General features: G+C 42.9%; 4 protein-coding genes and 1 non-coding gene across 6 annotated transcripts; all 5 read right to left on the bottom strand.

Annotated features, from left to right (window-relative positions):
- Window positions 1-6,979: 6,979 nt before the first annotated feature.
- LOC103988474 (putative clathrin assembly protein At1g03050) lies at window positions 6,980-8,968 on the bottom strand. Its single transcript, XM_009406999.3, has 2 exons — window positions 8,183-8,968; window positions 6,980-8,088 (listed from the first exon to the last, which is right to left on the bottom strand). The coding sequence occupies exons 1-2, from the start codon at window positions 8,835-8,837 to the stop codon at window positions 6,980-6,982; spliced, it is 1,764 nt and encodes a 587-aa protein (XP_009405274.2). The 5' UTR covers window positions 8,838-8,968.
- A 1,717-nt stretch (window positions 8,969-10,685) lies between these two features.
- Window positions 10,686-13,256, bottom strand: LOC103988144 (alcohol dehydrogenase 3). 2 transcript variants are annotated; one of them, XM_065154977.1, is made up of 11 exons: window positions 13,098-13,256; window positions 12,884-13,020; window positions 12,724-12,770; window positions 12,454-12,630; window positions 12,029-12,177; window positions 11,866-11,948; window positions 11,712-11,787; window positions 11,555-11,616; window positions 11,387-11,482; window positions 11,154-11,315; window positions 10,686-11,056 (listed from the first exon to the last, which is right to left on the bottom strand). In XM_065154977.1, the coding sequence occupies exons 1-11, from the start codon at window positions 13,132-13,134 to the stop codon at window positions 10,940-10,942; spliced, it is 1,143 nt and encodes a 380-aa protein (XP_065011049.1). In that variant the 5' UTR covers window positions 13,135-13,256; the 3' UTR covers window positions 10,686-10,939. The 2 variants fall into 2 exon arrangements, with proteins under 2 accessions (XP_065011049.1, XP_009404957.2); XM_009406682.3 differs by having other exon boundaries at window positions 12,029-12,630.
- TRNAT-UGU (transfer RNA threonine (anticodon UGU)) lies at window positions 10,738-10,809 on the bottom strand. Its single transcript has one exon. It is a non-coding gene; the product is annotated as a tRNA-Thr (tRNA).
- A 2,217-nt stretch (window positions 13,257-15,473) lies between the features above and the next one.
- LOC135640373 (transcription factor HEC3-like) lies at window positions 15,474-16,571 on the bottom strand. The gene has a single exon (XM_065154734.1). It carries the CDS (start codon window positions 16,423-16,425, stop codon window positions 15,757-15,759), a length of 669 nt encoding a protein of 222 aa, XP_065010806.1. The 5' UTR covers window positions 16,426-16,571; the 3' UTR covers window positions 15,474-15,756.
- Window positions 16,572-19,955: 3,384 nt separating this feature from the next.
- On the bottom strand, window positions 19,956-23,208 carry LOC103988142 (putative UDP-glucuronate:xylan alpha-glucuronosyltransferase 3). The gene is made up of 5 exons (XM_009406679.3): window positions 23,073-23,208; window positions 22,272-22,774; window positions 22,006-22,200; window positions 21,305-21,933; window positions 19,956-21,215 (listed from the first exon to the last, which is right to left on the bottom strand). Exons 2-5 carry the CDS (start codon window positions 22,361-22,363, stop codon window positions 20,197-20,199), a joined length of 1,935 nt encoding a protein of 644 aa, XP_009404954.2. The 5' UTR covers window positions 22,364-22,774; window positions 23,073-23,208; the 3' UTR covers window positions 19,956-20,196.
- Between the last annotated feature and the right edge of the window lie 3,897 nt (window positions 23,209-27,105).

The raw sequence follows: 27,105 nt of genomic DNA, 5'->3' as shown, positions 1-27,105 counted from the left end.
AAAATCGTGTACGTCCTTAATACAGTGATGCCTACGCCCGAAGAAGGGGCAAGCGAGGATGAGATCGCTCGTTATGTGAAGTACATTGATGACTCCACTCTTGCTCAGTGCTATATGTTGGGCTCTATGACTCCAGAGTTACAGAGATAACATGAAAAGATGGATGCCAGATCCATTCTCCTACATGTCCGCAAATTGTTTGAGGAACAGGGAAGGACTCAACGATATGAGATATCCAAGAGCCTTTTCCGCGCTAGGATGACTGAGGGGACACCGATTCAGAACCATGTCCTAAAGATGATTGAGTGGATAGAGAAACTCACAGGTCTAGGAATGGTCCTAGAGGATAACTTATGTGTGGACATTGTGCTTCAGTCCCTACCAGATTCCTTTTCACAGTTCATAATGAATTTTAATATGAACAAGTTTGAGGTGACTCTCCCAGAGCTCCTCAATATGTTGAGGGAGGCAGAGAGTACTATTAAGAAAGAGAAGCCAGTTCTCTACACTGGTGAGACCAGAAAGAAAAGGAAAGCAGAAAGGTCCCTTAAGAAGGGAAAGGGCAAGGGCAAACAAGGTAAAGCAAAGGTTGCTAAGAAAGACCCAACAAAAGACAAAGGCCAGTGCTTCCACTGTGGTAAAGATGGGCACTGGAAGAGGAACTACAAAGAGTACCTTGTAGAAAGGGCGAAATAGAAGCTTGGAGAAGCTTCAGGTATATTCATGATCAATCTCCAATTGGCAGATTTTTGTGATAATGCATTGGTATTGGATACCAATATTGCTTATCACATCTACAATTTATTGTAAATTCTAGCAAAGCCGAGGGGAGATTGACGAGAGGAATATTGCATAAAGGTTTGTTTATGCAAGACACTACTCCACATATCATGAATGTAAGTGTCTAAGAGGAAACGAGATGAGGTGAATAGTGCATACCTATGGCATTGTAGGCTAGGTCACATCCATGAAAGAAGGATTCAAAAGTTGCTAAATGATGGATATCTAGATCCATTCGACTATATGTCTTATGCAACTTGTGAGCCTTGCATTCATAGAAAATTGACCAACTCTCCATTTAGTGGAATTGGAGAGAGAGCCACTGAGTTGTTGGAACTCATACATAGTGATGTATGTGGACCCATGTCAACTCATGCCATTGGAGGTTACTCCTACTTCATTACATTTACTGATGATTTCTCAAGGTATGGATATGTGTACTTAATGAAGTACAAGTCCGAGGCCTTTGAGAAATTCGGAGAGTATAAGAATGAGGTGGAGAACCATACTGAAAAGAGTATCAAAACTCTTCGATCAGATCGAGGAGGTGAGTACTTAAGTACAGAGTTTACTCAGTTCCTCAAGGACCATGGGATATTATCCCAATGGACACCTCCTTACACACCTCAACTCAATGGTGTCTCTGAAAGGAGAAATCGTACGTTATTAGATATGGTACGGTCCATGATGAGTTTCGCTGACCTACCCATCTCATTCTGGGGATATGCCCTAGAAACCGCAGCTTACCTTTTGAACAGAGTTCCAACTAAGTCGGTAGTGTCTACACCATATGAGATATGGAAAGGGAAGAAGCCTGATCTTAAGGTTGTTAAGATTTGGGGCTGCCCTGCCCACGTTAAAAGACACAACCCCGATAAGTTAGAATCAAGGACAGAGCGATGCATATTTGTGGGATACCCCAAGGAAACTTGTGGGTATTATTTCTATCATCTCGAGGACAAAAAGGTCTTTGTAGCTAAGAGAGCAGTGTTCCTTGAGAAGGAACACATTCTTGGCGGAGACAGTGGGAGAATGATAGAGTTGAGCGAAGTTAGAGAACCAAGCTCAAGCACCACTCTACAGCCCGAGTCTGTTCAGGTACCTAATACACAAGTTTCAACTTTACGCAGGTCTGATAGAGTATCTCATCCTCCTGAGAGATATGTGGGACATATTAGAGGAGAGGATGCTGAGGATATTGATCCTCAGACCTACGAGGAGACTATTATGAGTATAGACTCCGGGAAGTGGCAAGAAGCCATGAATTCTGAGATGGATTCTATGTACTCCAATAAGGTTTGGAACCTAGTTGATGCGTCCGAAGGTATTGTACCCATCGGTTGCAAGTGGATCTTTAAGAAAAAAAAGATCGGAGTAGATGGAAAGGTAGAGACCTATAAAGCAAGGCTAGTGGGTAAAGGGTATCGTCAAAGGCAAGGTGTTGACTACGACGAAACTTTCTCACCCGTAGCAATGCTAAAATCCATCAGAATTCTATTGGCTATTGCAGCACACTATGATTATGAGATCTGGCAGATGGATGTGAAAACCGCATTCCTCAATGGGAACCTCGAGGAGGAGGTGTATATGATGCAACCTGAAGGATTCGTGTCCAAGAACTGCCCAGATAAGGTGTGTAGGTTGCTTAGATCCATTTATGGACTAAAGCAAGCTTCCCGAAGTTGGAACATAAGATTTGATGAGTCAATCAGATCTTATGACTTCGTTAAGAACGAAGATGAGCCTTGTGTATACAGAAAGGTAAGTGGGAGCGCTATCACCTTTTTGGTGTTATATGTGAATGACATCCTCATCATTGGGAATGATGTAGGAATGCAATCCACAGTAAAGACTTGGTTATCTAGACACTTCTCCATAAAGGACTTAGGGGAAGCATCCTATATCTTGGGGATTAGAATCTATAGAGATAGATCCAAGAGAATGCTTGGCTTGTCCCAGTCCAGGTACATAGAAACCATTGTCAAAAGGTTTGGCATGGAAAATTCCAAAGGGCAAACATGAATATGATACCTTATGCCTCAGCAATATGGTATATCATGTATGTCATGCTATGTACTAGGCCTGATATAGCGCATGCTCTGAGTGTCACGAGCAGGTATCAGGCGGATCCAGGCTTGGAGCACTGGAAAGCAGTAAAGTGTATCCTTAAGTACTTGAGAAGGACTAAGGATCTTTTACTTGTATATGGAGGTAATAGCCTTAAGGTTGAAGGCTTCACTGACTCAAGTTTTCAGTCTGATGTCGATGATAGCAAGTCGAATTCAGGGTATGTGTACACCTTGAATGGAGGAGCATTGTGCTGGAAGAGTTCCAAACAAGATACCACTGCTGACTCGACCACAGAGGCGGAGTACATTGCTGCATCGGATGCAGCAAAGAAGGGAGTCTGGGTGAAGAAGTTCATCACAGATTTGGGAGTCGATACAGATAGCGACAAGTCGACTTCCTTATATTGCGACAACTATGGGGTGATTACTCAAATAAGGGAACCCGGGTCTCATCAGAAGTGTTCTGAGGAGGTTCCAGCTTATAAGAGAGATCGTAACCCGAGGAGATGTAGTAGTAGAAAGAGTTTCATCTGAAGATAACATTGCAGATCCACTGACAAAGCCGTTGTCTCAGATTATCTTTGAGCGTCACAGGGGTTTGATGGGGATCAGACACATAGGTGATTGGCTTTAGGTCAAGTGGGAGATTGCTAGTCATAGGTGCCCAGCAAGCCAATCACGTGAGTGATGGCACGTGTGACTTGATACAGAATCTTTTTGCTTATTATATTTTGGCGTATATCACTTTATAACTATTGCATAAATGCATATATATATTGTGATGTCCTTGGATTTATGCAATGGGAATCGGATCGTGATGAGATCACGATAATGAGATCGATTCACCTTTAAACACATATCCTAAATAATCCCGGTCATAGGTTACTCGAGAGGGACATCGTGATAACCGGATAGACTGGTGTGCTGTATACCCGTCCATATGATGGATGCAGCTGGTCTCATAGCTGCTCGTGTAGGGACACTAGGGATACAGTACAGGTGCTCATTGGAGAATGAGTTCACTGATTGATCCGCTTACGGAATGATGGATGGTTGATGATGCCTTATTGTCAAACAGCGATTCCGTAGTCCTAGTGGTGTATCTGGTCCTTAGACTTGAGACACCAAGGATGTCCTGTATGAGTGCTCCACTCTTTGATACCAGACTTATAGGTTTGGCTGTTCCCAGATCTAGTACAGCTGGTCATTGGGAGTGGTAGTCGACCTTACGAGGGCTATTGAGTGTCAATAGAGGATCATCCACTCTCGGCGTCATGAGAGGAATATCCTATGTGTTCTTGCTCAGACAAATCCCTGGCCATGGTCATTCGGGTTGAGAGAGAAAGAGTTCTCCGGGAGAATCCGATTAGAGCGAGACTCGAGTAGAAATCGTATGGGTCTGACAACACCATGCTCGTTATACGGTCTCTGGGATATTAGATGGATGAGGGACTATAGGTACATGGTAACTGAGGACAGACAGGTCCAATGGATTGGATTCCCCTGTATCGTCTGGGGACTACGGCGTAGTGGCCTAGTACGTCCGTAGTCGATGAGTCGAGTGAATTATTACAGAGATAATAATTCACTGAGTTAGAAGGAGTTCTGACAGGTATGACTCACGGCCAGCTCGATATTGGGCCTAGAGGGTCACACACATATGGTAGGCATTGCGATGAGTAGAGGTTCGGATATGAGATATCCGACGGAGCCCTTGTCTTATTGGATGCAGATCCAATACCCACTAGGGAAGGCCCCATTAGGGTTTGACACGGGATCTCTATAAATAGGAGGGATTCACAGCCTCATAGGCTAGAGTCTTTGCTTGCCTTTCCTATTCTCCTCTCCCTCTCCACCTCAGAGTAGGCCTGGAGTTTTGAGGAGCGTCGTCGCAACCCTGCTGTGTGGATCACCGCTAGAGAGGAGGATACTTGACCTCCTTCACCCTCTCCTAAGGATCTGCAAGGAAACAGGGATATACGATCTCCCTAGGTAACACAATCTCTATACGCAGTTTTGTGTTTTGCGGATTTTTGCGCATCAATCTTCGCACGACGACGAACATCTTTTTGGGAATCGGGGATTTTTGTTTTCTTGTTCTTCCGCTGCGCATATGATGATCGCTCCCCAATGATTTCCCAACACTATCTGGATCAGGGGTCACAATGTTGATGCTATCTTCCGGGAGCATGTCTCTCGGTCAGGAAGCTGACGTCGTCTTCCGGGAGCATATCTCTCAATCAGGATGCTAAACGCCATCTTTGGGGGTGGCCGAGCTCCTGCACAAAGGCCCTCGTTGGGGGGTTCCCGATTTTAGCTCCCCGTAGATTAAATTAGTCGTTGTCTTTTTTCTCTCTTCCTTTTGCCTCCTCTAGTCAGATGTCAGCCAAGGGTTTTAATACTGCTGCTTAAGGATCGGTCGACCTGGTGCGATGGTCGACCCCCGAGTGACAAGATATTACCTTCGTGCGACCGTTGCCCAGTATGCAGGGAGCGACGCCATCCCAAGCTTTAGGGGACGGGACTTGTCGAGGGGGTGCCTCCCTGTACGGGCTTCGATTCGACGTGAAAAGTCAACCCTCATGTTGACTCGATAGGGGCATGACATGACATGGTCGGGATCCAAAATATACCCTATTATCCAGCACTGCCCTCAAGTCCCACCATTCTCTCACGATCTAGTTTAACGAAACCAAGTCAAGACTATATTAAAAGGTCGTTCTCTTGTCGACGATATTAATCTAAGATCGTGACATGACCGAAGCGTAAGCTTCGTCTTATCCTTATCTACTATCGAACCTATGTTGACTATAGTTTATCCCACAAAAATCCCTCGAGCAGTCTCCACGCATTATGCACCTTCTCTTCTCTCTCGATGCATAGTTTTAATGATGTTAGAAGGAACCTTCGTTTATTTTCTATGAAGTTATTGTTTTGGTGATTAATTATAGAAATCTTATAAGGATATCAAAGAATATAAATTGATATATATATACCATTTTCTTTTGTTCCAAAATATAAAACTTATTTTTATATTTTAAAATTAAATAAAATCATAATATCGGATGGTATAAACTCGATACAAATAGAGATTCAATATATTTTTTTGCTCTTAACGTAGTCCTTTAAAGTTCAAAAAATAACCTTGAAATTAGGCTCTGAAGTGGATTTATAAAGTAGAAAAATAATATTTACCTCAAAAAATTAGATTTATATTTATCTTTTATAATTGACTCTCTACTTTACTGATTGTCGATGATTAAATAGATATCTTATGTATCAAGAATAATTTTTATTTAAATTTTACTGACGTGATATTTTTGTAGGATAATTTTTTTTCTTTTTTTATAATATAACTATCATGTATCGAGTTTCGGATTAAAATAAATATTCATAAGATATCTCAAATTGGTAATTAGATGGGATATCCTCAACCCCTTCGATAGGTGGTGAAAACATTTCAAGGACAGTTGTGGGAAGCACTTCCAATGGTTGCCGCGAGTCTCTTCCTGTCTAATAATTGCTTCATTTCCTGATGTGACCAAACTACCCTCCATACCTTACTTATCAGCATCACCACCGTTGGCCTTTTCAGAAGGAATAGATTCTAATCTCCATCCCATATCATTGCTGTAAAAGAAGAGATAAAAAGAAGGGCGTGATGGTCACGTGAGAAGCCTAATTTGGTAATTTCAATAAAAGAGGAATCTGGTCATCCTAATCCTCCAACGGGATGGTATGTGATGCATGCATGCGAGCGCATGTGGTGCATGGAGAACCCGGATCATGTCGACGATGATGATGATGATGGTGTTCTGTCTACATCCCCGATGTCATTAGGTCAAGCCTTGAGTTGCCGCAAATAAGGGCATTGCCGGATCCAATTCGAATAGGATGGATCCACCAAGGATCCGAAGCCAAATCCCGAAAGGATCTGTATGTATCATCATAAATATCCCTACGCATTAAGATGATTCACATATGTTCCACGTATGATCATTAATAGTGAACATAAGTATACCTGAGAAAGCACTATCACATCCTATGATCACCATTACAAGGTTGCGACAACTTAGGCGCATCATCATGCGGGAAAAGATCATACAGCTAACTTATCATCTTAAACTATTTCAGAACATACGAGCATACGCACCTGTCGGATAAGCGGCAGGAGGAAACTGCTGCTGCAGCTTGGCCAACGCTAGCTGGCCTTGCATTCCATCCTTAGAGTACTGTTTCCACAGCTGCTGCTCCTCCACGAGCAGATGCTGCTTCCTCTCCATCTCCGACATCTGGACGTACGAGGGCGGTGGCACCATCAACGACGCCGCGAACGGATCCCGGCCACCGCTGGTCGTGCCGCCTTCAAGCGGGGCCGGCAATGCCAGCACTGGCTGTGGTGCAGGCGCATGGACCACGACGCTACTCCCACTCCCGCTACCCAAGTGTGCGTGGCCCACGGCGGCCTGCGCCTGGTTGTACATTCCGTCCAGCAGCATCATGTCGAAGCCGCCGCCGAAAGACGCTTTCTGGCCCGACAGATTGCTCGACGTCTGGACCAATGCCGTCTCCCAGTCCGACGAGTTGTCGTTGTTCGTGAACGCCTCCCATTTAGGCGCTGCGTCCGCCATGTTGCCGTCGAACAGCGCCAGTGCCAGCATGTCCCCGTTTTCCTCGCTGGTCATCGCGTCTTCCTTCAAGTTCAGCAAATCTGCTTCTGCTTCTTCCTCTTCTTGCTTCGCATCTGCGACGTCAGTCTTAACCTCGGCGATCGCACGCTCCTCCTTCGTATCTTCGGTGTCGTCCTCCGGCTCGGGCGATGACTCGACAGCGTTCATGTTGTGTTCGGGCTCTTCCTCGGGAGGTTTGGCGTCGTCGGATGCGTCGCGGTCCGCCTCGAGGCTGCGCTGCCGCTTGGTGTGGGTCAGGGCGGCCTTGTCGCGGATGAACTCGTCCATGATGTCGAGCTTCTTGGTCGTGATGCGCTCGACCTCGGGGTACTCGGAGGAGCGGCAGATGCCGGCGGACTTGGACCAGCCATAGAAGACTTCGAGCTCGTCGAACTGCTTGGAGAGGCGGGAGAAAATGTCGTGCACCCGAATGCAATCGGGGACTTGGAGCTCCATGAAGCGATCGACGAAGATGCTCATAATGTCGGCGAGATCCAAGTAGATCTGGAAGCTCTCCTTCACCAGCGGGTAAAGCGCCACGGCCACGATGCGGTTGTGTTTCGCTGCACCTACATGTATATTTTGACCGAGGAGCAACGCATTAGCCCGTCGAACGAAACCCAAAACTGATCGGCCTCCTCTTACACCATGGCTATGCCACACCTGTAGGCCGGCACGCGAGGAAGCGTTCCAAAAGTTGCTGAAGCTGCTGCGTCCTCGTAAAGATCTGTTCGGTCTTCATCTCCCTCACAGGCGTCGCCTTAGAGGTCGATGCCGCAGCTGCCTTCTCCTTCTCCTCCTCCTCCTCCTTGTAGATGTTGCTCCTGCTGCCCCGCCGCTTGCGCCGGCCATGCATCCTGTAGTCCAGCCGCTCGTCCAGGTAGAGCGCGTACGTCCTCACGAAAGCGGAGAAGTCCCAGGCGTCGGACCTCGACGTGTCCCTGAAGTCGGACATGTTGAGCATCCGCGTGCCCCGGCGCGTGGCGAAGAAGATCTCCTGCTCATACGCCGGGTCGCCCTCGGAGAGGAGGCGGTGGATGAGGATGAGGGTCTTGAGGGCCACCGCCCAGCTCCGGGTCTTGCCTAACCGCCTCGACAGCAACGACACGCACGCGCCGATGTAGGCCCGGGAGTAGCACGTCAGGCTCAGGATCTCCCGTACGTGCTTCTCCTCGGCCGGGAACTCGTTGTGCCGCGTCGCCTTCACGATGGTCACGTCCAGTTCCGACATCGTCGTGCTGTTGCTCACCTTCGCCAGGCCGATGCTCGTCTGGTCCTTCACGGCCCCTAGTGCCATTCGGAGCCTACTGGGCGCCATGGCTCCTCCTTATATCTCCGGTATCTTTCTCGTCTTGTCACTTACAAGCACCACCAACATGACAGATGAATGGAAGACGGTGAGATCGATGTAGACACACGCAGAAGTGAGAGAGACGAGACACATACGTACATAGCGTAGGCGAGGAGGAAAGCGATGCGAAGAGGAAGGGAGACGGCCAAGCTATTCTACGAGAGCAGGGAACCCGAGGAGCCGCACGAAACTCGAAGCTAAGTCCTCCGTGAACCGTCCATCTCACTCTTGTATTAAATCTCATCCGTCCACTGGCTTTGGCAAGAAATAAATATCATTTGATCAGAATTAAACGGACGGTTGAGATCGGAGCATTCCGTGCTCCGTAGAATTTGCATCCGGAACAAGGGGACAACCGTTGGCTGGTAGAAGAACTCCCGTCCGTTGAGCGGAGGTGTTGTTTACCTCCTCCCCAGTCTTCGCCTTTGACGAGTTCCGCTTCCGCTGCACCAGTTGTCGGGCCAAGGCGACGTTCTATGGACGAAGGGAGCCCAAACCGGCCCAGGAAATCCATCATCATCATCATCATCGCCAATCTACTCTTTATCGACGACGAACTGGCTTTTATGGTCAGCAGCAGCACATCAGACGCACTATTTTCCCATGTTTCATATGAATTCTGACAAACTATTTGAACCATAAGGTTTCTTCTTTTGCATTGTAAGGAGACAGAGGAAGCATTACAAAATTTCAACTGCAAGGAGATGATAGCATCTGACTTCAATTGATGTCTTCAGTAACACAAACAATACTAAACACCTCAGAGTCGACGAATAAGCGTACGGCAATGCGAAATGTAAAACCAGAGTAGCTCACAAATGTAAGACATTAGAACATCGATGCTACAGCCAAACCAACAGAGATCTACAAATGATCTCCATAGCAGTCTAAATCAATCGACGCATAAAGACCTCACCAATTAGTGATCAATACATAAGCCCTAAATTATCAGAGCGGCCGACTTCAATCTACGTGATTGGATGACCAAATTACTCGGCAAAGCCCAATATCGTAACAAGCAATGAGAGAAGACGACACGGATCGCAGATCGATCGAGGAAATGAGAAGGCGATTGCAAGACAGAAAGGTTGAGAATTACGAACACATACCTGGGGGGAACCCAATGGAAGCGTAGGATGACGCCCCGCAAGTAGAGATGATAGAAAGGCGGTGGGGGTTTTATATACGGAGTAGTCACTATTATCGCTAAGTTCCATTTAGTGATAATAGTCAACAAATTCATGAATCTAATTTATATTTATAATATATTATATCTTATACGGTATTTTTTGGGTCCAAGACGCATCACAATAGACACCACACACTAGGTTAGAATTCGTACTAAGGCACTGCTCAGCACGTCTCATCCCGGGAATCTCGGTACAATGCCGCCCCCAAGACACGCTGAGTTAGAGACCGTACTAAGGCGTTGCTCGGCACATCACGTCTCGGGAATCCCGAGACGTCGCCGCCCTCAAGACACGCCAAGTCAGAATCCGTACCAAGGCACTGTTTGGCACGTCCACGACGCCAACCCGTATACGACCGACCCATGTACAGTAATATAAAGATCTCTGGCCGGCATCTGGCCCAAAAACAAGAGGGGAGAGGCAAAAATCAATTAGACACTCCACTGACTTGCTCGTTTGAGGGGCCAAAGTCGGGAATCACCCGACGAAGGCTATTTTTACAGGAAGGCAGCCACTCACGACCCACGGGTGTCTTAACTCATCCGCACATTTGTTTACCAACAATATCCTTAGATAATTTTCTCTCCTCTTTTAATTTAGTTTGACATAATATTTTAAGTAAATATTACAACAATGTTTATTTATTCAATATTAACAAAAAAGGTTAAAATACAAAATGCCCCCATGCAGGATCGAACTACAGACCTTCAGTTTACAAGACTGACGCTCTACCACTGAGCTATAGGGGCATCTTGCATTATTTACGGCAAGCATTAATTACAGAAATAAAAATACACTCCATTTTAGTAAAAGTCAAGGCAAGGTAATTGAGGTTCTACGGTATGTAGCTGCATCCTGGAGGAAGGAGGAGGACAAGCCTCAGCCATCCATGCGGATGATGCACCTGAGGCTGGCCCCTTGGAGCATGTAGTCGAATGCCTTGTTGATCTCTGAGAAGGTCACTTCATGCGTGATGAACTTCTCCAACTCTATCTCCTGCACAATACAAACATAGCCAACGGTTGCTCCTTCAATCCATTACCATTAGAGTGATAGAGAGAAAGAGAGAGGCTTCGGCAACGAGTGTACCTACCTTGTTCATGTATCTCTCAACCACTGAGGGGAGATCAGATCGAGGTTTGTAGTTCCCGAAGAAAGTCCCTTTGAGGGTCCTTTCGTTCAAGAAATTAACAGGATGAGTCTTGAGGACAGCGTCTTTATGAGGCACACCAACCAGCACAGCCACTCCCCAACCCTGGGCAATGTTAGAGGCACCGATGTCAGAGTGCTTCCAGGTATGAGCTCATAGAGTTCAAAGCTTCTTACATCATGAACGCACTCGAACGCAGATATCATGGCGTCGATGTTCCCGGTGCACTCCACGCTCCGGTCGGCTCCACCGCCGGTCATTTCAGCAATCACCTGGAGCAAAGAATCGAACTCTATTGTACCTTAAGCTCATACTCCGCAAGAAGTGCTAAGAAGATCACAAACCTCCTGAACAGGTCTGTCATAGTCTTTTGGATTCACGAATTCGTTGACTCCAAACTTCTTGGCTGGTAAAACAGAGCAACAAGTAGTCCATTAAATGAAAATTTGCAGTCATGATCATGTTAGAGAGAGAGAGAGAGAGATTGATTTGATTCATTACCTTCTTCAAATCTCTTGGGGTTCACATCAACTCCAATGATCCTTGAAGCCCCTGAGACTCTTGCACCTTCCGCGGCCTACCAATACAAATTTGTGTCAGCAAGTTGAAGCTGCAGAGCAAGATAGGACAGAGAGGAGGAGAAAGTGAAGCTCACAGCAAGGCCTACTGCACCCAGTCCGAAAACTGCCACCGTCGAGCCCTTCGTTGGTTTGGCGACATTGACAGTGGCACCAAAGCCTAAGAGCAGAAGAATGATCATCCAAGGAATTGATCATATGAGTGCATTGAACTAAAACTGGAAGTGGAAGTGGTCTCACCAGTTGAGAAGCCGCAGCTGAGCACGCACACTTTGTCGAGGGGGGCCAAGGGATTGATCTTGGCGACGCAGCCGCTGTGGACGACGGTGTACTCGCTGAAGGTGGAGGTGCCAAGAAAGTGGTTGATGGGCTTGCCTTTGATGGTGAACCTCGACTGGCCATCGCTGAGCATCACTCCCCTGTCGGTGTTTATCCTCAGGAGGTTGCACATGTTGCTCTCTTCGGACAAGCAGTGTGCACATTCTTTGCATTCTCCTGTGAAGACTGGGAGGACATGATCCCCTGGTGCCAGATCCGTCACTCCCTCTCTGTCGAGGGGGGCCAAGGGATTGATCTTGGCGACGCAGCCGCTGTGGACGACGGTGTACTCGATGAAGGTGGAGGTGCCAAGAAAGTGGTTGATGGGCTTGCCTTTGATGGTGAACCTCGACTGGCCATCGCTGAGCATCACTCCCCTGTCGGTGTTTATCCTCAGGAGGTTGCACATGTTGCTCTCTTCGGACAAGCAGTGTGCACATTCTTTGCATTCTCCTGTGAAGACTGGGAGGACATGATCCCCTGGTGCCAGATCCGTCACTCCCTCTCCAACACTCTCTACGATCCTAATCACCAAACACATGGAAGCTGAGGTGAAATGGTGCTGAAAGTAATTGATGCTGAGAAACAAAGAGAGAAGGGATGAAATGTAGCAGTACCCTGCTGCCTCATGGCCCAAGATTCTTGGAAAGATTGGTTTTTGACCCTACAAGAAATGAAAGAATGCCAATTAGAATTCAGACGACAAATTTATATGAAAATTCGAAGAAAAAGAGATGTATTTGGTCATTGGAAAGAGAATCTGCAAGATACACCTACCTTGGCTTCCCAGAAGTAAACATCAGTGTGGCAGAGTGATGTGTACAGGATCTTCAATCGAACCTCCATCGCCTGAGGTGGTGCCACCTCCACCTCTTCGATCACCAATGGCTTCCCTGCCTCCCATGCAACAGCAGCTACACACAAAAGAAACGTGAGTTGTGTCTGACAGCACAGAGACAAGAAAGGTGCATCTTCAATAGAGGATACGAACCTCTGCATTTTATGACCTGCCCAACTGTGCTCTCCATCTCTCTCCAACACTTGGCGATCACTTCCCACAAGCTTTTCTCTCTCTTTAGCTAACTTGGTGAGGAATGGAGGTGCGGACAAGCCTTTTATAGCCAGAGAAATACATAGCACTTAACGATTGCTTTTCTTTACCATCTCTGGAATCACAAATACCATGGCCTGTGAATGAAACCAGAGTTTGTATCCGCTGCTCTTCCACTAGCTTTTATCGACCATATTACTTCTCTAAGACAGAGTCAATGGCTTGAATTGTAGGGGTTGCGAGTTTGTCCCATTGAGAAGAGTAGAATAAGATGCACCACAAGATGGTGCCCTTTGAAACCAGAAACCACTTACAGACACTTGATTCCATTGCTTCTGGTTTGAGTTGGTCAAAGGTGAATGGAAGGAGGAGGAATTGATTGAGTCCTGCTGCCTGTTAAACCATCAAACAAAATGCAGTCTGGGGGAATAGGACAAGGACCTACCTTGTTAGAATATTCTGTCAAGAGGAGGTCTTTGGGTTGATCATTTGCCTTAATGGCTAATTTTTCCCTCTTCTTCCATTAAAGAACCATCAAAACTTGGTGCAGCTCAAGGTCATAGCAGAGCATTTTCTCACTCCCTATTCCATGTTACTGTTACATCAACAACATCATCATCATCTTCAACACTTCCATGATCAAACGAGTTGGAAGCAGCCACAACGAAGCACAGATGAAGCCTCCTGTTTCCAGATACCACTTAGGAGTAGGTGCTTTGGAACAGCCAATGAAAGCTTGTATGATAGATTAGTTTATGTATGTCTCTGGCGTCCACTGTCAATTATTCTATGACAAAAATGGGGAATCTACCAGCTAAAGAAACAATGGATCTGGCACTGGTGCAGCTGGAAAAGAACCATCGGCTGTGTGCATGTCAGGATATCGACGAGTGGGAGCAGAAGGTGAATGGGCAATAAAATATATGAGGCACAAAGCTTCCAAATCTTTACCACATCATCTCTGGAATAGTTTAGATCAATGATAGACTTTGGTCAGAACTCCCCAAGTATCAAAAGCAGAGCTCTATGCCTCATCAGAGGATGCCTCCTGTCTTTATCTTGGAGCTGAGTCAAGGTAAAATAATACTGTTCTAGCAGTCAAGCATAAGTAATTCAAGTTACTCATGTAGCTGAGCTTTGATGTATCAACTTCTGCTTGTGGTAGACCTCTTCGCTACAAGTTCTTTCGATCCACTTCAAGAAATTTCTGCAAATGTGAGATCTTTCGTATGCTTTCATGCTGCAATGCCATATTTCTCATGTGCCCTAAACTTCCAGATGAACTATGAACTCTGCTGTCAAAGCATGCATATTTCATTCTCTGTGATGGCTGTAAGCTGACATTAATTCTTCCAACCTCATACTTGACTTGAAAAAGAAGAGAGAAAAAGGATGAAAGCATATGAAAGATCTCACATTTATAGTTCTTCATCAGTTTCTCATCATCGGCATCTGCAGAGATTGATTGCCTCATAAAAAATGTTATCTATACTATATTTCAATTACATTCCATCTAGCTTAGCACATTACAGAACAAAACAACGAACATTAAATTCTCAGTTGACCTTTGCTACTTCATATCATCTCCAGCATCAGCTGCTGACAAACGTTGACCATTTCAACAGCCGTCGTTGGACAAGACGCTTTGGAGTTCTGCTGCCTTCCCCTTCTTTATCTTTGTGACCTTTAAACCTTCTAACTTTCTGTCATTTCAACAGCGTCGGCTCCAAGGAGTGCACATACTTTATTGCACCGTTGGCTGAGGCTGTGCTGAGCTCGATGCTGTGCCATACGTATCATCGTTGTCATTTGACGTCCTTCACTGTCCAGCATTGCCGACGTATTGTATGCCTGTGTGTGCCCGAGACAAACGGCATCATCTGCAATGTATTGGATCACCTTCTCTCTCCGCTAGTGAGTGCATGTGAAGAACTATCTACAGAATATCCATACTAATATATAATATCAGAATCACTGTTGGTGTAGGGTTTCAAGTTCCCATGCAAGTTTCCTTTGGTAAAAAGACAAAGGGTGACTCATTTGTTTCCGTCTCGTTATACATATGATTCTCATGCATATGATATCTTCTCTTGTCGAACACTTAGTGTACGTAGATTTCTTCTTACATGTACGTGTAATGCGTCAATTTGAGAAACATTTTGTTCTTTTCTTCTTCTCTTCTTTCCCGAGGAAGAAACACTCCTCAACTAACGTCCAACATAGCAATCATTAGTTGTAACATCAAACAATGCAGATGATCATACATATATGTGAGCATATATATATATATATATATATATATTCTTATGGCTTGCACATCGAAGCAGTCATACACTGACGTGAGCCAAAGGCCAGTGTTATCATGAGACCATCGACCAGACTGTAACACACATGAAGAAGAGCAGAATGTAAAAGAAGGAGAGCACGCAGAAGCAAACTATGATCAAATAGAAGTTCTATGTACACCTTCCAAGCTACCACCTTGTTTATATGCTACGTTGTTTGGATTGCACCTCGACTACAACATTGCAGGGAATTATGAGCTAAATTACCAGCTATCAATCGTTTCCATCCAGGCTTCGTACTGACCTCTGGAAGCTTAGTGCCTGGGCTGGTGGGCACCCTGCTCACCGAAGCCGAACCCTAGTCCCAGTGGAGCTCTCATGGCGGAGGATGAGGAGGAGGGCGAAGAAGAGGCACGAGCCTCAGCCGTCGCGGGCCACTCCACGGCTCCGACGACGGTCCCGTCGACCACCCCGATCTGCGCTGCTGGTGGCTGAGGGTTGGACTGCAGATCATGCACCTGCCTCTTGAGGAACTTGACGTACCGAATGGCCTCGTCGAGCATGGAGGCGGTGTCCATCTTGGTGCCCCCCGGGACGAGCCGCTGGAGGATGCGGATCCTCTCGCTGATCCGCTCGCGCCGGTGCCGCGCCGCCACGCTCTGCGGGTCGTCGCTGATCCGCACGTTGCGCCGCATGGGCTTCTTTATGGTGGAGGGGTCGATGTCCACCGGCTGCATGGCGGCGATCCTGTACATCATCTCCTTCATGGCCCCCAGAGCTTCCTCTTCCTCTTCCTGCTCCCCTTCCCTCCCTCCTTGGACGCTGGCATGGGTGTTAGCAAAGCTCGGAGAATTGACGTGGGGCTGGAATGGGTCAGCAGTCTGAAACAATTCCAAAGGGGTGTGATCAAAGGGGAATTGACTCCCCATGCTCACCTCAAGATCCCAAGAGCCACCATTGTTGCTGCTAATGTTATTCTCCATAAAGAACAGTCGATGGCATTGGTCTTGTGCCAAGAAAGAGATGTGGGTTGGAGGAGAGGGAGGGGGGAGAAAGGAGAGAATATATGGAGATTGAGGACACCGCTGTTGATCCAAGAAACCTAACAAAGTGGACCTTATATAACCCAAAGGAGCTATAGACCAAATTTATTGGGTGCGAGGGAAGGGTAGGGGAAGATAGGAGGGAAGGGATTTAATGCACTGAGACTTCTGTAGAGCTTTTTGCCATAGGATGTGGGACATGTTTTGTTTCTTGTTTGCTGAATTGGATGTAGTGAGGGCAATAAAATAATGGAGCGGTAGAGCGAGATAGGGAAGCCACCAAATGATCGATGGTACAGCTGTGCTCCTCGTGAAAGCTCGCAGGCTTTTCCACATCCCTAGGGTTTCTCTCTCTCTCTCTCTCTCTCTCTCAAGCACACACACACACGCACACAGACGACTCTTCTCTTAACGAGTGACGAACGCAAGCATTGAATTCCAAGGCTTCCTTGGATCCAAACTAAACCTTCTGCACTGTGTCACATGTCATGCCTTTTCCATTCTTCTTGTCCATTCATGCTGCTGAAACACTCTCTCTTTACGAAGAGAATACCACCTTTCAGATCACATCGAGGAACAATGATCTCTCGAAGAAAAAAGGATAATTATAATTATTTTTGAACGGTCCTGGTCTTTTATTTCGTCACAAAAAGATCGAGACAAAAATGACATCTCATCTACCTGTTTATTTTCGCTGTGTGTCAATTCAGAAGAGAAGTTGTTGTGATTGCTGTGTCAATGAAACATAAAGTACTGAGTCTAATTGAAGGCAGTCACTCAGTGGAAGAAAAAGTCCCTCATTCAATCAACAATCAATGAGATTTTTACTGCACATGGAAAGTACAAGTAAAGTTGGAAGGGAAATTAATATGAACAGAGACAGTCGTCTCTAATGCCATTGCAGCAACAGTAGCATCACAAGCCATTTGACGAACCACTGAACTAATTACAGATTTAGTAGAACAATGCTTTTATGAGCTAATTTCTTTCACAACTGATCAACAATTTCATTGTTTCAAGCCAATTTATGATAATGTGCTTACTGCATTACGATATGATGCATGATCGGGAAGTCAACTTATGGGAATAAACTTCTCAGGTAACACTTAGAACGCTATGATCAACCTGATGTAATCCAAGCATGATCTAAACCTTCGATTGTGTCATGTTGCATCATTAAGCGAAATGAATCTTCGACGACAAGAAGAAGGCCGATAAGAAGGTGACATTATATTTGGTTGATGAAAGCTCAAGTCTAGGATTTAAAGTTGGAACAACTCATGACTGAGAGAGCAACACGACACCCATTTGTGTCACCTAAGATCATAGATTGAGATTCACCATCAGGAGTAAGAAATAAATTTCGATATTCTCAATGACCTAATTAAAAGCTGAAGTCAACAGAGAACAATAGAATTCACTGCATGTCGATTATATGGCTACATTCCAATAAACAAGGTGCCGAAAAACTTCTTTGCAGCCCAGAGATTAGATCAAGTAACAAAAAAAATTCATAGATTACAAGCTAATATCATAATAATACCTAATTAAGATGAAAACAAGAGGCTATTTCTATGGCTAAGATTCTGATAAGATTACTGAAACTTGTTGTTGAAAGGAAATGATATCACGTAACTATATTTACTGATACTGGAACAGGTAATTAGTGTAAAGACTAGGTAATTGACATCTCATATTTATTGTCCATGTTACTCCATGGATTTCTTGATGAACTTGTGTAGTTCTCATCTTAATTCTATTAAAGATCCTCTCTCTAAGATGGTAGCAAGTAAGTTATATTCTTCATGGGTTATGGGATTTGCTTGAAGCTGTTAATTGGAACTCTTTCTAATTTATAGGATTTTGTTTATCATTTATCCAAGTGACCTGATCTTCATATGTGTCTTCACATTCTAATCCTCAAAGCAATTGAGGTAGCTCTGAGGTCAATGGCTAACATGAAATGTGAATTGATTAAACAAGGGAAAAAATGCATATAGGATAAACATGAAATGTGAAATTTAACCAAGTAAAGTTCAAGTGTATGCTAGAATGCACTCAGTTCATCTGATCTATCCATCCTTAATATTCATCAATGAATATAGGATACACACTCTTCAAAGAAAAATCACAACACTTTGTTGTTGTTTTTGTTTGAAGAAAATAATGAAAATTCTAGCTTAGTTTAAATTAAAAATAGGTTATAATGTAAGAAATAAAATAGAGAGTTTAGGAAAAAAAATACAAAGACATACAAAAATTATTTTCAAGTATATTCCTCATCCCCGTGCAAGTGTCCATCCAGAAGTCACTCTGAGGAAGGATCCTTCTACATGCATGATCATAAAGAATCTTGAAAGACATTCTAAGCACTAATAAAATCAAAATATGAATAAAAGGGAGAAATAATTGGATTTAAAAAGAGGAAGAGAGAATAGCAATATTATCAGGAGACCATTTGCCTTTTAAGTCTCGCCCACGAAGAATGTGTAGCCTATGCGCTTCTCTTGCATATAATAATGAATATAATTATAATCGATAATAGAAAAGATATTTATCTCAATCATTATTCGATATATAGTGATAGACGAAGTAAACCTTAGACGACAATATAGCCAACGTCGAAGTAGACCTTAGACGACAATATAGCCACCTAAGCTAAGTCATAATAAAGAATCTAAAAAATATATTTTATTTATATTATAAAATATTTATTTGGGCCAAACCTATCATAAAAATATATTACTCTATTTTATTAAGATCAATTATTATTTATATAATTTAATTCTTCATCTTAGAATTAACTTAAGCATCAAAAGAATCATATCAAGTACCTATCCATATCTTGATTATTATATAAGTCGATCTTTCAACTGACATCCAATCTATCTCCTTGACCATATCAAATTTTCTATGCGCATAATCTCGAACTAATTCGAATATCACTATCATTCATTACATCACTCTATTCAAATAATATATAAAGATACGATGAAAAGAATAAATTTATTTAAAATATGAATAAAAAAGAGAAATATTATAAAATCCTATGTTTTGACGGTTTGTTGAGCGTGGTGCAGCCTCACATGATAGTTCAGCGTCATCAACAGTGGAGAGCATCACACTTTACGGAGGAACGGAGAGAGAGAGAGAGAGAGAGAGAGAGAGAGATATGCAGATAAAAGTGCTGCCTCAAGTCCTTCCCTTTATTCCAGCCTTTCCTGGTTAAGGAAAGACAAGTTCCGAGATGGATCCGACAAAATCTCACCTCATTAACTTTGAGCACGTGAGAGGGGGTGGGAAGCAAAAAGGCAAAAGGATTGTGCAGAGTAAGCTTGTGAGGAATCACACACCGGCACTGAATTTAATGGGTTTCCAAAGGAAATGGAATTTGGTGTCATTGATTGCTGACAGAAACGACAACGAGAATTCTTGGAAAGGAGTTGGAGTTCCCCATGTCTTTTGGATGGTGATGCAGTGACCTGATTTGGGAGCACGGACACATTTCATGGATTTAGTCGAACACTGTGTCTACCTCTACTCGCTTCGTCTCCCGTATTTTGCACTTTGTTGTAGCTAAATGCATCAACAAGAGAGAGAGAGAGAAATCATTTGTAAGATGAAGCAAATCTATGGGGTTCGGAAGCAAGAACATGAATCGGAACAAGAATCGTCTGTCAGATGCAATCGTCTTCCTCCTCCTCCTAAACGTTACGAGCTAGGCAGAGCTGCAGAAGGATTCGCATTGGTATGGCGATCATTGGACGAGTTCTTCTCACCCCAATGCACCAGCATGCTCTCCCAGGAGCAGAACTTCTCTGCGCAGACATGCAATCTTGGATCTGTGATGTTCTTCCTCCAGTGTCCGTCAGGGTAGCTCGCCTTCTCCGCCTGCCTCCTGTTGTACTCCAAGTAAGCCTTCGTCTTGGTTGTTAGAAGACAAAAGGCCTTCAGCTTCTCCGTCAAGGTATCATGCACCTTCCACCATGTCTCGTGTGCTGCATCACTGGCAAATCCCCAGTACGTGCGCAGATCCCAGTTACAGTCGTAGTCCCGGAAGCACAGCCATGGCTTCAGCCCCAGGTAGTGAACGACGTAGAGAGCCGGTGGGTCTGCTCCCAGCAACCTGTTCTTCTTCTCTCTCCTCCTCTCTGTGTTCCCAGCCCAGAAGTGCTTCAAGAAGTTCATGCTCTTGGGGACGCGGTGCCACCATGTGAAGATCTCATTCAGGTAACCCTGGTCGCCGCCATTGTAGGACGTTATCTCGTCGATGTGATCCATCAGCAGCTGGAATGTGCAGTTGGATGGCTCCACCACCATCACGCCTGAGTTGAAGAGGGCGGCGTTGTTCCCCACCGCAGTTATCTCAGGCAACGCGAACAGGAAATCGATGTTCCTCAGCACGAGGAGGTCGGCGTCGAGGAAGACGACCTTGTCGTACTCCGTGAGCTGCCACAGCCGGAACTTGCTGTAGTTCCACTCGTTGTAGGCGTCGCGCTTGGCCTTGGGGTTGCGGATCCTCTCCATGGTTCTGACCTTCCACCCCGCAGCTTCGAGGCCGCTGCGGTCATGCTCGCTTATGGTGTCGTCCACCAAGATCACGAGGTCCCTTGCGGACCCCGACGAGCGGATGCTTCGGGCTGCTGCAATCGCGCCGCAGACGTAGCGTTCTGCTGAGTGCAGTATCGTGGCGTATGCTTCTCGCCGTCCTGCCTCCGTGTACGACCGCACTGCGTGCACGAAAGCAGCTTATGAATGCAAGCGATTGCATGCCGAAACAGGGATGACTACTTGTTGTTGCTCATCCATGGAGGCTGACCTTTTGCTTCGAAGGGGATTGCGAGTTTGCATGACCCAATAGGAAGACGAAGCTTCTCCTCCAATACCGTCGAGTCAGGCTTGTACAGCCAAAGATTTCCTCCATGTCCGATGAGATCTTTGCAGGTGAAGAGGTTTGGAATAGGGAGACACTCGGTCACTAGCAGGACATGGACCTGCGAAGCTGCAGCGAGTTGGGCGGCCGCGAGCTGCAGGTGCAACCTGGCCACATCCCTGGACCAGCTGCCTGATCTATCACAGGGCAGCTTGACTGCAACAAGATCGAATCTTGATCCTTTCTTGACCTGGGGACGAGGGAGAGAAGGACAAGCAGGCACTTCATACTCTTCCTCCTCGTCGATCCACTCCGGATAGAGAACCTCCCAAGTGATGCTCGTATCAGCAGAATTCAGATGCACCGATGAGAGCTTTGCATGTGGCACTGTTTGCTGCCACGATCTGACTTCAGAGAAGTTGAAGTTTAGTAGGCCAACGTTGAGATCTCCTTCCTTGGTGCTTATATCCTTAACAACATCGGACAATCGACCCCAATCGACATCCAAATTCGATACGTATCGAGGATCTGAAAGCGTCGTCTGCCGAATCCGTGCAGCATCTGCCAATCGAGACCTACGAGTCTTGAATTCAGAATCAAATCTACTTGAATCATCAAAGCACTCTTCCAACCGACGAAAACTGTACCTGGAAACAGAGGGCAGCAGCTGTTGCTCCTTGTGGATTGGGGGCGAGAAAGCAAGCGTCAACCCCATGCAGAACACAAGGATGAACAGGGCAAGCTTCAACAACTCAAGCTTGCAACCTGATCCCCTCTCCGAAAACAGAACCTTGTACTTGTCCACCTTGAACCTTTGAGGTCGTCTTCTACCTGCGTCATCCCTGCGCCAAGGGCGACAACCCCTCGTATCATCTTTAGAACTAAGAGAAGAAGTGAGCAACCGTACACGTACCGATGCATGGAATCAGTGGCGGTGGAAGACGCAGAGATGAACCCCTTCGTGAGGATTAGGTTGGCGATACAGGAAGGCTTCATCTGCCACATGATAACATACACAGGAACGGCGAATGCCAACTACAAGATTAGAGAACGTCTACGTACAGGTTCCTATAGCTTCGGTTGCCGAGATCATAATATAGGATCGGTGATCATGTTCTTGGACGAATGAACAATTATACTGTCTACTTCTCAGATAAAAACAACTACCGAGTTCGATCAGGAGACGGCAACGACGGCGACAAAAGGAGAACAAACCGAGGACAAAGTAAGCTCAAATGCTAGAGTTCGAAGAAGATGTTGACTGACAGGGTGGGGTTGGTTTGGTTTCTCCGCTTCTCTGATGGATTTTGTTTCTTTGTTGCTGTTCTTTTGCCCCCATGGATTCCGAGAAGTACAATCTTTCTGTCGATGTATCGATTCCTTGAAAGCTGGGGGAATGTCTTCACCTTCACCAAGCTTTTGGAAGCATTTGAAAGTGAGATGGAAATCATGTGCCATTACACCCACACAATGATTGCCCAAAAGAACATTATACCATATGATAGATCATATATATGCTAAACTAAAATTTAAAGAGAGAAATATAAAAAAATCACTCATTTTGGAAGAATACATACACATATTTAGTGATATATTCTTGGAATGGGATATGGGTTGTCTCAAGCAAACTGGTATTTACCATCAAAAACCATTTTAATGCAATTAAAATGACAAGAAGAAGGAAACAGAGTAAGAAAGCCTGAAACTTGCTCACCACTGTTTAGATCTTGAAACTTGCTCCCACTCTGACACCTGCACATGAACCCCAAAGAGAGGATAAGTGAGGCCTGCTTACTGATCTCTGTACACCACTCTTCTGGCTTTCTAGAGCTGGAACGTTGAGAGCAAACATTGTACTCTGCACCCACTGAACCAAATTGATGATGTTTATAAGACAGATGTGCTGACAACTGTTGATACCTGTGCTTCTTTCGATTGTTCAGGTTCTGGTAGTTGATCACCAGCTACATATATATGACTAGTTGTTGATTTATACTCAATGGGATGCCACTTTCAGAAACTGTGGGCAGGAGAAAAGATAATGATGTGGGGAGATGCATTTTCTCATTAAAAAATGATAATAGTTGTACCACCAAGAGAAATTTCTGAAGAACATTATGATTTGTTTCTTCATAATAATTCATTTCTTTTTAGTAAAAAAAAAAGAGAGAGGTGGTTTTGTAGCTTCCATGGCAGATGATACAGATTATGAACTTACAAAGGCAAGACAGAGCAGCATCACCTCTTCAAGCATCCAATCCTCCTTCCTCCACTCTCCACAGAGCACCAGTGCAGAATCCATGGCTCCAAACTCAGTAGAACAAGAGAGGCAGAAGACAAACCAATGCATGGTTACATGAGGACATCCATGAACACAAAACAAGTAAGTTGGTGCCATATTTTTTTGGTGAGGCATGTCATGTGCTTGTAGGAAAAATGTCCAACCAACTACACTTAAATGTTCAGCCTTTCCTCATTATCATCTGGCAGTAGTTACCTCAATTGCATTATTTACTTTCCTGAATAAATATTATTATTATTATTTCATGTGACATGCTGGTACATTTTAATGTGTTAAGTGAAATGACATAAAGATTTTGTTTTTGCTCTTGCACTTAATCATTGATAAGTAAAATTATAACATATTAGACATTATATGCTCTTATAACGAATGAAAAGATATATAGATAAAATAGTTTGAAGAGATGAAATAATTAAATGAGAGGTAAAGTGAGACCCGAAAAAGACTTTACTAGGAAAGTTTGAATTTTTAACTAATGATACGAATTTTTAAAGGACTCAATAATGATAAAATATTTTTGTAGTTGATCCCAAATAATTAAAATTTTAAAATTTTATTTTTATAGTTATTATTATAGTCAAGTTTGAATTAAATTGTTCAAGGATTAGAATAAATAATGATTGGACATTACAACAAATAAATAACATAAACTCATACATGTAGCTCTACATTTTTCTTTCAATCTTTACCAATACAAAATTAGTTTTTTTTCCAACACATGCTATTGTAATTGCACTTGATTGGAAGATACCTATTTTTTCAAATAAAAAAAGGTTAGAAATATATGGATTCTATAAATTGCTTCAAGACCCATGTAAATGCATTTGTTGTAGGAAGGCGAAGGCAAAGACAATTGAGGTATCACTTTCTAGAATCCATACTATTCTATAGAAGAGATCTCTTCCTTTTAACTTTCCTGTCCTATTTATAATCATATTGACATGATATCTAAGGTAGATAAGATACCAAAGTGCACAATGCGACAAAGGATGTTGACTGGTGGCTGGACCAGGCAAAATACCTCATGAATAATTTAGTATTTGGAAGGTGACGACTGGTCGTCGGACCAAGTAAAAATACTCATGAATGATTTGATATTTATTTAGTAATTGGAAAGGTTGATGCTATTGTGTTTGATAATATTTGTAGTAGTACGAAATTAGGGTATTATTATACATGCAAATTGAACATCAATCCAATTCAAAAGTTTGAGTTATGAGATTATCTATATATGTCATTTGATCTTGTGATTAATTTTTGTCATAGGTGATGAATGATATGACAGAAATGTTATCACTATGTGGTTGATACATCGACTAGTCAATAGTATGGTAGCAGTATATGGTTAACACGTTTGACTTATTGTGACTATATCAATCCTACCTAATCGATAGGTGATCCGAGTAGCACATCAACGTTATATGACTAGCGTTATATATTTTTAGTTTGGATTGAACTCATCAAAAAGTGCCTTGAACTCGAGATAAATAATGTCTTTATCTCGATTTAGCTCAAGAACGATGTATAATCATCTCATGATCATTGATAATCCTGATTGTAATGATCCTCATAGTCACCATAAAAGGGGGCTCCTCAGATTCTCCTCATTGAAATTATCCGACTGGTCGACTAGTTCAAATACAAAATTAACTTGACTATCGAAGAAATAATTATTACGAACGCCTCTTAATTAGTTTTACAAGTTCAATATTTTATAAAGGATAACTATGATTAAGACGGACATGAAAACAATCTTGATTGGATCTGAGCTTTTTTTTTCGACCAAGGCAATTAGAATATGTACTACCAATTATAATTATGGGCCTAAATCAATCCGATCAATATCGTTATAACGAAACAACCACAAAAGTATTTTTCATTCATGTAAAATTTTTAAAATTTATTAGATCTTTAATACCATAATTTTTACTAAAAATGATAGACTGAGGAGGTAGATACCAATAAGATGTTCCAATCGGATCGGATGAAGAGGTGATGGATATGGGATTTCTTTATCGGATCGGATCAATATTGAACTTAAATCTAAATTAATTAGAGAGCATGCTGATCCTTTTCCTTATGGAGTCGAGATGATATTGGACTCAAATCCAAATCAGTTACAAACATGTTGATCCAATAAAAATAATCTAACCGTAGGTAGAAGGATTCTGAGCAAAGCCCAGTAGATTTCGAGTCTGTCTGTCTGTCTCCTTAACCACTCAAAACATATCAACTATGATGTGCAATTTACTATTGATTTATTATTTATATATATTATCTTGCTAATCATGCATATTGTTGCTAACTATGTATAAAGTGTTTGGCTAATTTTGATTAAAGCATTTATGTTGATGCTCGACATATATCCTCTCTTTGTTTCAAACGCCGACATCAATTTTGAACGTGATGTTCATTATTCATGAAAATTAAAAGAGTACATTATAATTATCGTCATTTTTGATAAGAAATATGAAAACATACTATTACTAATTATCTATCATAAAATATTCCTTTAGTAGTGGTTAATTATCTCAAATAGTACTCCTAATTAATAAATAAATAAAATATGACTCAAATTTATTTGCTTAATTTTTTTATTAGTTTTAGACTATTATAGTGTTTTTATTTGGTTTATTTATAGTATTTTTTTCATAATATTTACATTATTTTTTATTGAGATACTGAAAATACTGTAAATGCTATTGAAAAAATATGATAAATAATATCTCTATTTGATTGTCATTGCTCGTAAATCATTATGATAAATTATTTTTAGGCTTGTAGTTGATTTGATTGAGGTTAAAAATTCATTTGGATCATTTATATTATTTTTGAATAGATTATATATATATTTTTTATTATGACATCATAACAAGTCAACTTTTTTTTTTATTTTTATTTAGTTAATATAAACTATTATAAAGGATTAACTTTCCCATAATCTTATAGTGTCCCCTAAGGCATCTATAAGAAAAAAAAAAGGAATTATTGAACAAACAATCAATCATGCACATAAACTATCATCACTATTTTGCAAAAGTATAAACATTAGATTCTACTCTGTCGAAGCATAAACTAAAGATTTTACGAGATAGACATTAAACTAATATTTTATAAATAATATAAAAATAAAAATAAACTTCATAAGTTTTGAACAGTCACAGATCAAGACATACAATCAAGCACAAAAGTCAATGCACGCAATGTACATATAATAACACTGTAGCACGAACATCACATCGGATACCTTCGCTAGGAATAATTCATCTCAACAATCATATTGATTGTTGAATCTCTTGGTTAATAATAAATTAATGATTCGTCTCATAAAACTATAAGGATAATATATAAAGCAAGATGAATATACTTTTATTAAATTATATTTCATATTTTTATTATATGATTATATATATATATATATATATATATATATATATATATATAT

This window comes from Musa acuminata, chromosome BXJ3-6 (assembly GCF_036884655.1).
Source record: "Musa acuminata AAA Group cultivar baxijiao chromosome BXJ3-6, Cavendish_Baxijiao_AAA, whole genome shotgun sequence".
Classification (NCBI taxonomy): domain Eukaryota; kingdom Viridiplantae; phylum Streptophyta; class Magnoliopsida; order Zingiberales; family Musaceae; genus Musa; species Musa acuminata.
This window is presented reverse-complemented; position numbering and strand designations above follow the sequence as displayed.